The following is a 12,930-nucleotide window of genomic DNA, read 5'->3' as shown; positions in this document are numbered from 1 at the left end:
GCAGGCCACTCAAGAGCTTCCCCTCCAACCCATGTGCACCATGAAGGGTTGTGCGATGTTGACAAAAATTTTAATCTTGAACTTTTTTTTTCCGCTAACTGTGATTAGACGATATTTTGCTGAGCATGTTATTGTGCTGGTACCTTCAAGACCACCGTGGACAGCTGACTCGTCAAAATTTTGATATTCTTCATATTTTGTGTGGTGGTCAGAGATTAATCTTTTCCAAAAGTTTTAAATTGATTTTGATCTTTTATGGCCATTTTTTTTCCTTTATAAAGATATTTGTTTCTAAAAGTGTGTATAAAACTCTTACATTTAATCAGTCAATTATAATAATAAAACTATTTAATTGTTACCCAGGAATTGAAATCAGTATTTTATAATATTATTACATTATGATTGAATATAAATAGTATATAATCTACATTTTATTATATATTTTAGTAGCTGGTTTTGTTGGAGAGGAAATACCTGTCACTTTACGTGTGATATTGATTAACTACGTGAAATGATATCAATGTACACATTTCCTGCCCCCATATCACGAATTCTGTGATCATTCTTAATACAGTTTAATAGACTCAATCACGTATTGCATGCGTGCACTCTGTAGGTGTGTTTTGTTTGAGTTTCGTGATACACTTTACAACGTCAGATCGCTCATCATTAAAACAACAATTAAGACGCTATCCTGAACCAGTGGTTCTCAACCTTTTTTAGCAGGAGGCCCCCTTGTGTAGGTTGAATCTTTTTGTGGCCCCCAAAAGAAAACGCATGACGCAAAACATCCTCAAACTTGCAAACGTACATTTTAGCTTGTACAAAAAACAAATGAATTTGTGCAAATTCTGTTTGTAGTCTTATTTCTCTGTTGTTGAATACATCATTTTTTTTTTATTCTATATTTCATAAAATACACTAGTACATCAACAGAGGCTTTGGTGATGTTTTTAGCGTATTCTGCTGCGTAAAATTTATATTTGCAAATGTACAAAATCTGAACAGAGCTCCTAAACCAAACTGGCGGCAGCGTCAGGAAATGTTTGTTGCGCGTTCTATTTGCTCAGTATATTAAAGTGATATAATTGCTCTTGTTTACATGAGTGCCGGTGCGAATCAAATGCCACCTTCCGCTGTAAACAGTTGTGCTTGTGTGCGTTTATTTTGGCGCCTACAATGAAAACGCCTTTACGGTTTAAGACTTTGTATAGTGCAGGCCAGAGTAATGACCATGTAATGACGCACATATTACAGCACACACCTTACCATCAAAGTTGTTATTTTAGATCAACACTAACCTTTACCTCAGTGGGCTTTTTTGAAGAAGAAGAAGAAAATACATTATCACACCATCAGATACTCTTAAATCTGATAGTTTGTTTAAAGGGATACTCGCCCCCACCAAGAGAACAGCAATTACACACACACACACACACACACACACACACACACACACACCATATACGGTATCGCTGTATTAGGATTTTTTTTTAATGCTAGCATCATAACCCTGACTTATAAGGCTTTGAGGTCAAACACATTACACACACACACACTAACGCTGTTCAAGGCACAGAGCCTTCCAGAAAACTGTCTGTACTTAGTATAAATAGAAACACACACACACACACACACACACACACACACACACACACACACACACACACACACACACACACACACACACACACACACACTAAAAGGGACAAGCTTAATGTCTTAAACACACTCGTCTGGGCCACTTAAGGACAAAACAATTCAGAATAATGCTGTTCTTATTTCTGTAAACAACCCGAGTTTCATTGGCTGTGGGAAGTGTGTGTGGGAGGAACGACGACACTGTGGGCTGGAATTCAGAAGAGAATATTTAGAGAAGATAGCAAAGATTACTAATTTAAGACAGTAAACCACAACATATCAGTGGATTTAAAAATACCTGTGAAAGTGCAAAGGGAGAATAAAGAGAATAATAAAGAAAGAAAAGAGTCATGCTGCAGATGAAACCTCAAAGCCTGGGGGTGAGTATAATGAGAAACAGACAAGGTGTTTATGTTACAGGCGGCCAATAGAGCACACGCCCGAATATCATTAAGCGGCGCTGCACAGGGTTTGTCCTCCTACTCTGTGTTAATGGAGTCAACAAAGAGCCTCGAACCAAAGTCTAATGAAGTCGGCTAATGGTAAAGGAGGCAGAGAGGAAGAAATGGAGAGGGAGAAAAACAACAGGGTGGTCCTCTGGTAATCTGCCTTATCAAAGCAGTGATGAAACATACCATTCTAAAAAGGCTCAGATATCCAGCTTATTGTTAAAAAAAAAAAAAAAAAAAAAGAAAAAGCTGAGACTGCATTCAGTCATGCATTGAATTTAAGAGACCAGTCCACACTTGCTCTTTTCAGTCAGCAGGAATGTCATTTCTAAGCAACGTGTGTCACATCCACTAAAGCAGGGGGCGAATTCAGGGCAGTATCAGAGCTGTCAGACTGACGTAAAAAAAAAAAGCAGAAAGCGGGAAAATTTGGCGCATCACACGGAACCCTTTCTGTCAACACTTCATCTGTTAGCACAGACGAGCCTCACGCTGTGTTAGAGAAGTGTGAGGAATCAGAGTGGGAGATTTCTGCTTAGATACGTTCCAGTTTCACGGTGCATGTGTGATCTGAAAGGGGAAAAATACGCTGACCTGTGACGGGGGCCTCGATGTCCAGCAGGTTCTTCTCCGAGCGCAGGATGGCCGCTCCCTCGCCGATGAGGCGCAAGGCAACGCTCTCATCCACGCGGCCCTCTTTTGTCAGGTGAGCCTTCAGGACATCGACTTTGGGCTTTCCTTCGCCATCGAACACCTCTTTCACGGTCAGCCTGTGGCTGGGAGGGAACGGGACAGCTGGAGGAATAAATAAAAGAAAGACAGACATTAATCAATGCGGGTTTCGCTGCGAGCTGACGATGCGCTCCTGCCCTCAAAAGAGCATTTCATTACAATCGAGCTGCTCCCACGCATCATTCCACACATTTGAGCAACAGATCTTCATTTTTTTAAAACGACTATTCAGTGTCTCCTGTTTGGCAGGAATGAAAAGCGGCAGGCATGTCAGCTCTTTACAGTTAAGAGTGAAGAATCCTGAAATAACATGAAACACAAAAACTCTCCCTCACTTAATGTAGAGTCACATGATATTTGCTGTCTAATTCTTATTATACTCATGCATAAACCTTTCAGCTCATAACCAAACCCCCCCCTCAGTGTTTCACCCAATTCTAAGATCACAATACACAGTATATGGACAAAAGTATTGGGACACCTCACTTTTCCTACCATATGTGGTTCTTCCAAAAAAGCTAAAGGCTTATCATTTGGAAACGTGTCCAAGAGACCAAAATCTGGCATCCAATCGTGCGCATCTGTAAATTCGTGTCTGCGGAAGAGTGCTATTTGTACAAATGTATTACACTGCACAGTGATAGAGCACCGAAATCTGTTTAAAAGCATTTAAAAACATTAGCAAATTATTAGTCCATTCATCTGCACATGAAGCACTGTGTTTCCCCACGGACCATTATTACTGACGCACCACCGGGGTTCTGCGTACGCCACTTTCCAGGCAAAATTGTGCCGCCAATTCCCCTGCTCGCCTTCTGTGTTTCCACGCTGTGCGCACGCAGGGTCCGGAGTTTAGTTACAGGTGCACACTTTCTCCCGTCTAGTTTGTTTTTTTATAAACCACAACCCTTTGACGTCCGCACGTTTTCAGCCTTGTTTAGTTTTTTTATTTATGATTTTTTTTTATTTACATATTTGTATGTGCGTTTTATGTACCATGGCAATTAAATTGGTTTAGATTTCACAGATTATAATTTCAGCAATATTGTTTTTTTCTTAAAAAGGAAAACAAATTAGTTGTTCATTCTTAGAGACGAGTCTCATTTCCTCCTGTATGTTAATTATTGCTCTTTTTTTTTTAATCGATGGACTAATCGGTAGAATACTCGATTACTAAAATAATCGATAGCTGCAGCCTTATTCAAGTGTTTCATTACTGAATAGGTGTAAAAAAAAAAATCTCTAATTAATACAGCCTAATTAAGGCTTTAAACTTGAGGAATTAACTAAACTAAACAGTAATTGTCTCTCTGCTGCAGTCTCTGTCTCACGCATGACTCCTTCGATTTATATAATGAATTGCAGGCAATTACGCTGCACTGAAAAAGCAAAGCGGGAAAAAATATATGAACACATGATTGCAAATCACTTGCAGCTTATTATTTGATGAAACGTCTAAATTCGGACTTAACTATCGAATGCGGCTTGGCGATAGCAATCTGTGGATGGTTGCTGGCTGAATTGGATATGTGGTATCTCGAGTCTGCATGATCTGATGCAGCAAACTTACACTAATGTAGAATCTGCAGAATTTTTAAACATCCCAGAAACACTGGCATTACATCTGCCTTATAAAGCACTATGCACACAAAACGCCTTCACACACATCGAATTTAATGGGTCCAAGTATCCAAGTAGAAACAGTGAGAGCTGACCACCACAATGTACACTCGAGGCGCAAACATTTTAAAGCTGACCTCAGTGCCTCAGGTCCTCACGAAGTGTGAAGATGAGCTATGGTATGATCCAGCTCCCATAGGCCAGGTTTATAGTTTTCCTGGAAGAGCGTTCACAGTGAACACTAAGAGAAGCTTAGTTGTCCATCAAGCAAGCACATGATTCATGAAAATCAAATGGCTGCACTTCGCCAGAAATGGGAACGTCTTTGTAACCTAATTTCATAAAGATTACACGGACATTACACAGATTACAGTGTAAGTTTATTGCTGTTCCATTCCCTACATTTAAATGAACCTGCCAGACATAAATAAACTCCACCTCGTTCAGGGAGAAGCTTTTGGACTCCCGGTCATTCCGTTTTTTTTTTTTATGCCTACATCGACCAATCATGGCGGATGTGGGCCGAGAGACATCAACTGATGCAACTTCCATTCGAACAGAATTCAGGAGCAGGCTCGAATAGACATACGAGGTTTATCATCTGTGTGTCTGCATTAAAACTTTCTATGTACTTTTTTTAAAAGAAGATATTAATTCTATACACCAGAAACCTATGGCTATGCATTAAAGATGACAAACTGACTCATGAAGAAGCTCATGAAGATTTGTGATCACGAGTGTGTCAAATGACCCACCAGAACATGTGACAAGCAGCTAAGAAAAGGAAAACTGAACTGGGAACAAGTTCACAGGGATTGTTTTTTTAGTTTTTGGTTTTTTTTGTATATATTGCAATATCTACATTTTCTCCTTCGAGACGAGAGTTGCATCAGTGCTTGATTATGCTAATTAACACCAAAGACAGTCTTTCCTACAAAGGCTGTTTTTTTCTTTTCTTTTTACATTTACCAAGGACACCAATAATCCTGGAAAGGACTGTATAAACACAGGACTTTTGTGAAGCCAACCTTTAACAAGTGTTCCACACACCAGTGCTGGCTTGGACAGTTATGAAGTGACCTTCTCTGCCCTGTTCTCAGCTTAAACAACCCTGAACACCAACACTAAACCCCCCCTCCCCCCATAACCAAGGAAAGAAAATTCAGCACAATAACACTCGTAACAAGCACAGTGCATAGCTATTCTGAATTACATTTTTGATCTGAATTTCCAAACTACTAAACATGCATAACCAAATCCTCATGCAAATGTGCTGCTTTACTCTCGTGTTTTTTTTTTTTTCCCCGAAAGGTCGAGCTGGTCTTGCGCGGTCTGAAAGCGCTGTCTGCCTCATTATCACTTCTCAGCAAACCGTGAGATTTTCCTACACATGTTTTACATGAATATTTAAACTGAACAATTCAGGTGGAAACTCTTGAAGTAGTCCTGATACACAACAATTTCACACATTCAAATGGAAGCTTGATCAAATCTGGGCAGGAACTCGAAAATGAAACCATTTAAAAAAAGAGACATGAAATCTTTTGCGGCTTCTTCTTTTTTAAATAGCAAAAAAAATTTTTTTTTTTTTTTTTATATCTTTCACTGTGAACCGGAACTGGAAACCAGACCATAAGATTCATGTCCGCTTCTTGAACATCCCATTATACATTAAGCCCCCATTTACTGTTATAATATCTTTTAGTCTTCTGGGAAGATGTTTCACAAGATATTGGAGTGTACTGGAGTGGAGACCTGTGCTTAGCCACAAGGTACAGATGTAGGGTGAGGAGGTCTGAAGTGCAGTCAGTGTTCTAATGTTCGGTAGGGTTGAGGTCAAAGCTCTATAGAAGGCCACCCCAGATCTTCCACTCTAATGCATGTAAACCATATCTTCACAGTGCTCACCTTGTGCACAGGGGAACACGTTTGGCTCTCCAAGTGAAGTGAATGGAAAATTTGATACCATTCAAATACACTGCATACAATTATGTGCCGCTACAGTTAGAGGAAGAACCACATATGGCTGGAAAAGTTTTTTCCAGCCATATTAAATCTCGCAGCGTATCTCGTAGTTTTATTAAATTTTGCAGCGTATTACATAATTGAGATTCAGGACCGGATGTTTATCTATTAAACGGCATTAAGATTTTTACCATGGTGGAATGAACACATGCACCACGGGTTCCAGGCGCCTCTGCACTTTAGCAGGACTAATAAGCATGCTTGTGTTTGAGTGATGTGCATTGTGGGGTGTGTGGGATAAAACGCACAAAGCATCGGCTGTTCATTATCACCCCTCCGCTCTGGCTATGCCTTTATGTACATGAAAACAGTTTCTGAAGATGAGCAAAATATTAACCAGCTTGATATCAGCTGCTGCTTCTCAATAGACACAGGTGACTTTTTTCTCAGAGAACTTCGCCGTAATTGTGACTGTTTCTTCACTGCCAGTAATAAAATAAATTTAATGAATAAAAAAGGCTAAAAAAGGGTTAAAAAAAATGCCTCATGGCATTTTACATTTTCTCCTTCACCAAAACACTTAGACTAGAATGCATATATAAATATATAAATAAATAAAAACTGCAACCTTTTTTCCAAGCTTGATTTCCTCTACACAAATTCAAACAGGACTCTTGCTTTGGATAAAAGCGTTAGACAAATGAATAAAATGGAAATGTGCAGTGTGAAGTGCTCGTCACAATGACTTGAACTCCTCCGCTTTTCCGACTCTGCTCCATGCAGACAACTCGGTCTCCTTTTAGTTCTTCCCAATTCATCGGTCCAAAGCAGTTTCCTGCTGAGAAAGCCACATCAAAGCGCCTGCTTGGCTGTAAAGCAACAACAACAAAAAAAAAGGAGCCCTTTGTAAAACGTTCACTGACCGTTCCCAGCTGCAGTGACCAAACAGCCTGTGAGACATCCCATCTAAACGCTGTGTAGCATTCATCCCAGCTACTAAACTGGAAGGAAATAAAGCCGGGTAACGTGTTTTGCGAGGACACGGCAGACAATAATACACTCGATAATTTTTCTTCAGTGATGGGACGCAAAGTGTTTTGACATTTGAAGAAGCTTTTCCAGAGGCATGTATGGAAAAGTCAATGAGGCGGCTCGAGCAGAGCAGGAGCGGCATGAGTGCAGATAAAAGTATCTCCATAGTGAGAGACCGTTAAAGGCGAAGCGTGGCCCCGCCTATGTCCCATTTCAGCCAATTACGCAACAAGCACGCTCGCCTTGTTTCTAGCTCGGCAGGACAATCAGAGGCTCATGCATAATTCCATGAACCCCCTCGAGACCACAACTAATTTCTCCAGTCGATCAAGAATCGGATATGAGGCTTGGGTTATGCCGAGCAATATCGGTCACGGCTCAGGTCAGCAGTTCCAATCAAGATGTGGAATAAATCATTTTCCATCAGGCGCAGCAAGCACGCTGGATTTCAGTGGCGATCGTGTCTTGCTGGAACGCGTGAGGATCATTAGCTCATCTCCTTTACACAAACGGATTGGGACCTCAAGAATTTCGGCCTCCTGACCACAGGCCAGAACTTCTGACAGCGTTATTATGATCTGATTTGGCTCCGTATCGATATATTCTTTAACCCACACCTCCACTCCTGCCTTGAAATAGGAAAGAATAAGGGAAATGTCAGGATCGCATTCTGAGGCACTCACTTTACGGCACTTCTTGGAACTCAATTCTGCTCAACCTTCCTTTAATGATTCTGGAGAGGTTACGTCCCCCCCACCCTCGGGACCCTTTCCTCATCTGAAAGATCCATTAACTACCGCGTGTGTGCTTCATAAACGACCCTGATGTCCAAGCGTGTGCATGGTTAAAGAGTCGCAGACCTGTTAGTGGCGTTTTCTCAACGGCACTTATGTCAGAAGGCCGTGATCCGAGTTCAGTGCGTGAAGACTTGCTTTACAATATCATAACCAGACTGCCAGAATCTGTTACTGTGCATCATCATCATAAAAGATTTTTTGCAGGGTTTTTTTTTTTAAAGAAACAAATAGTTGATTATAGTGAGCTGAGGAAGGATTTCTACTTCAGTGAAGGGAAATTGTAAAGGACTATATTTGTGGCCCTTGTGGAAACAAGTCTGAGGAAAAACCCAATATGTGTGTGTTATAGACATGTGTATAAAAACATACCTGAATATTTTAAGAAAATCCTCAGTTTCAATAAAGCTTTCTTCTCTTCACAATTTATATAAAAAAAATAATAAAAAAAACAAAAACAACAACAACTGTTGGTTTTGAGGGAAAGAGAGTATTAGGGCACTGACATTTACTGTCTGCACGCTACCATATGTGCATATTATAAATTACATATTACAGATTGCACAGCTTAAATAAGGTCATGGTATTACTTTTTATATCAGACGTCTATGCATGAACACACAACATATGTTTGAGTACATTTACATTATAGGCTTTTAAATGGCATGAGTTACTGAAAAGTATCATATGTTTTAATTTACTTGTAAAAAAAGACTTATTTTTGCTGCACACGTGCACTGCATCGGAAATCATTCACAGCTCTTTACTTTTTCCACATTTTATGTTACAGCCTTAAACCAAAATTGATTCAATTCGTTACTTGCCCCTAAAATCTTTGCAATTTATAATAAAATATCAATAAATCACATGTACTTAAGTATTCACAGCTTTTGTTCAAGACTTTGTTGAAGCACTTCTGGCAGCGATTGCAGCCTCAAGTCTTTTTAAATATGATGCTACAAGCTTGGCAGAACAATTTTTGGGCAGTTTCTCTCATTCTTTTTTGCAGAACTTCTCCAACTCCAGACGGGCTGTCATTTGACTTTTACTAAGGTGTGGCCGCCGTCTGGCCACTCTTTATACAGGCCTGAGTGCTGTAGAGATGGTTGCTCTTCTGGAAGGTTCTCCTCTCTCCACAGAGAAACATTGGCGCTCTTTCAGCGTGACCATCAGGTTTTAGGTCACCTCCCTGGCTAAGGTCCTTCTCCCCTGATTGCTCAATTTGGCCGTGCGGCCCTCCGTTTTAGAAAGAGTCCTGGTGGTTCCAAACTTCTGCCATTTATGGATGATGGAGGCCACTGCGCTCATTGGGACCCTCAATGCTGCAGACATTTTTCTGTTCCCTTCCACAGATCTGTGCCTCGATACAATCCCTTATCTGAGGTCTACAGACAATTCCTTACACTTCATGGCTTAGTTTGTGCTCTGACCTGCACTGATCCCATATAGACAGGTGTGTGCATTTCCAAATCATGTCCAATCAACTGAACTTACCACAGGTAGACTCCAATCAAGCTGTATAAACATCCCAAGGATGATCAGTGAAAACAGGATGCACCTGAGTCCAATTTTGAGTGTCATGGCAAAGGCTGTGAATACTAGTGTACATGTCATTTTTTCTTTTTAATAAATTTGCAAACATCTCAAACATCTTCCACATTGTCATTATGGGGAATTGCTTGTAGAATTTTGAGGGAAATAATGAATTGAATCTGTTTTGGAATAAGGCTGTAACAACATGTGAAAAAAAAGAGGCGCTGTGAACACTTTCTGGATGCACTCTACATTCTTTATGTGAAAATTTTTCATATTAGGTCATAAAAACAGACTGGGAAACTATAGGAAATAGCTGAGATGCTGCAAAAACTGCATTACTGGACTATTCAGGACACACTTTGTCCATTGGAGGCGTTTGTTAATCCGTTCAGTTCATCTTTTGCTGTTATTGTGCCACGTTTTTCATTTACAAACAACTATACTAAAAGAATGATAAACTGTCATGAACGGTCATGGACTAACGTAAAACACAAACAGGACAAGAATTTCGAGGCTTGCGATGTAAAACGGTCTTGTCATTTCGCCTCGAAAATGTCAGCAATAATTTTTAGCATCGGCTCATAAACAGAGATGTAAACTTTGAAGATTTTTGACGCGCACCTGCCAATCATAGCTCCCCGCAAAACATTAGTATTCTCGGCGCCTCCTAAACGATCCATCATTGTAACCGATGTGGACGGGATCATTTATCAGCATGAGAATCGGCTGCTGGAGGAACATATGGACTAATTAGCGAGCGAGGAATTGAATAAAGCATATGTAGTGATTCGAGATGTGATGTAAGGTTGCCCTGTGGTCTGTTCTGGGGGAATCTAGCTGAGGTGCTGCATCTTTGTGGTATCGCTGAAAGTGCTGAGGTGGTAAGAAACTGCTCCGAGCCCCTGGGGGGGGGGGGGGGGGTGCTGAGAGTGAGACAGTATCAGTCTGAAAGTGCTAAGCCAGAGAGCAGCACTTTTACCCTGCCACCCACTCAATCTCGGTAGGAGCAGGAGAAAGAGAGAGAGAGAGCGAGCGAGCGAGAGAGAGAGAGAGAGAGAGCGAGAAGAGTAAAGTGCAGTGGATGGTACAACATGGATAGTACAACAATAAAAAATGAGAAGAAATTCTCCTTTGTGGTTGAGATAAAGCCATGCAGACACTGATCAATGTACTGGCTAAAATGGGACCAAGATAAGAGGAAAAAAATATGAAAATAATAAATAAATAAATGCAGGCACTTATCTTTCACTGCCCACAAACACTTAGCACACCTGCAATTCCATGCCCCCGACATACTTAAGTGCGCTGCTCTGATGTAGGAAGGGCAAGAAAAGTCGGAAAGGAAGACAAAGTAACTCCCACGTACAACCATAAAGACTAACATGTAAATGAAAACTTTCTAACCAGCAAAAAAAAAAATAGGACTGCTTCTTCAAGCGTTTGCTGTCTGACCAACCATTTCGCAGTCAGAGAAAGAGTTACCTACACGTTAACCTGCTTTTCCAGATGTCTTGCAGGAGTGGCGTTCCCCAGAAACCCTGCAGCTGTTATAGAACTTCAGTAAAGCGAATACAAATAAAATTCACCAGACTGAAAAATAAAAAGCTGAAGAACGTACGGGTGTTAACTTTAACTGGAGGAAGAAACAACACTGGAGATGAAACGCATGCGTTTGCTCCTGGTTGTGGTACAGTTTGCACAGTATTTTAAACGTGTAAAGGTGAAAGTGCAGGCTGGAATGTGTTGTTGATCGGTTATGCTGACAGAGTTGAATCGTCCAAGGGCATATGCTCTACAGTTCCTGTGGTAAAAATTCTGTTTGTTCTCTTTGCCACTTGTTGGAAATGAAAGTAATACTGTAGAACTGGTTTCTGAACACACACTATATGGAGTAAAGTGACTATCATAAGTGTTCATATGTGGTCTTCCTCCAAGTTGTACAGGAAGCCTCTGGATGCGGTAGGATTAAGTCACTTGAACTAGGAGAACCCAAACCTGTTCCAGCATGGCAATGTCCAGCCTCATGTTCATATGGTTTACATGGGTTGGAGTGGAAGATGTTGAGTGGCCTGCTAGAGAACTCTGACCTCAACCTTATAGAACACCTTTGGGATAAATTGGAACACCTGTACCTGACCTTACTAACATTCTTGGGAATGAATACAAATCACCAGACCCACACTCCAAAATCTAGTGGAGCATCTTCCCAGAAAGGTCAGGGTTTCTGCAGGTTTCACAAAGTCAAAAGACTTTTTAAGACCATCAAAAATTAAATTTGAGACCTAGATCAAAACAAAAACACAGATTTTTTTCCCTAGTTTCGCTAAACTAGCACTTCCCAATAGCTGAAAAATAAAATCCATTGTACGTCTGTGTTGCAATCCGAGATAGATTCGCGCCTATAACAGAAAGCTGACTGGCTGTCGCATGTTGGTCTCATTTGTAGACAGAAAAACGGCAAATTATATCTGGTCTAGCGAAAAACAACAACTACAACAACACGGAAACTAACAAACAAAAACTTTCTAAAGTGCATTACAATGAGTGTTATATGGAAATATGGAAATCGGAAAATTAAGACCTGTTTAAAATTATTTAAGACCCTGTGGAAACCCTAAAAATGGAGGTTATGACAGGAAATGTCGAAGAATTTATTGTTGAAGAATAACATATCTTATGGTCAGGCATCCACAGACTGTTCCCTATATAGTGAAGCACTGTGTTTTTTTTCCCTCCTTTTACTAAGTTTCGAGACTGATGAGTGATTTCGCTACAGCGTGATGAATACTTGCAGTGTGACCTCCTGGTTATTCATTGCACAGGCATATAGGATGCAAATGTAACACGAGCACAAACTGGCTCCATTCACTCACTCGGATGTATATGAATGCTTTCAGAAGCTAAAACAGAAGAAAATTTGATTTTGTGTTCAAAACATTTAGCGTGAGAAATACCGATTGGATAAGACTAGAGGTTAAAAAAAACAAGGGGAAGAGATAGATAGAGAGAAAGAGAGAGAGAGAGAGAGAGAGAGAGAGAGAGAAGAGAGAGAGAGAGAGAGAGAGAGAGAGAGAGAGAGAGAGAGAGAGAGAGAGAGTGCAAGTGAACTGTGTTGAAAAGAACTCCCTGAGGCTATTTCAATTATTTAGTATGAAAAACAA

General features: G+C 40.4%; 1 protein-coding gene across 5 annotated transcripts in view; it reads right to left on the bottom strand.

Annotated features, from left to right (window-relative positions):
* LOC310726555 (protein phosphatase 3 catalytic subunit alpha) overlaps window positions 1-12,930 on the bottom strand; it is an 82,721-nt gene that overhangs the window by 40,879 nt on the left and 28,912 nt on the right. For all 5 annotated transcript variants that reach the window (XM_083542270.1, XM_083542272.1, XM_083542269.1 and 2 more), the window contains exon 2: window positions 2,685-2,885. In XM_083542270.1, the coding sequence (XP_083398396.1) occupies window positions 2,685-2,885 (201 nt within the window). The remainder of the gene's footprint in view (window positions 1-2,684; window positions 2,886-12,930) is intronic.

The sequence above is a fragment of the Silurus aristotelis genome (assembly GCF_946808225.1).
Source record: "Silurus aristotelis genome assembly, chromosome: 5".
Taxonomy (NCBI): Eukaryota; Metazoa; Chordata; class Actinopteri; order Siluriformes; family Siluridae; genus Silurus; species Silurus aristotelis.
This window is presented reverse-complemented; position numbering and strand designations above follow the sequence as displayed.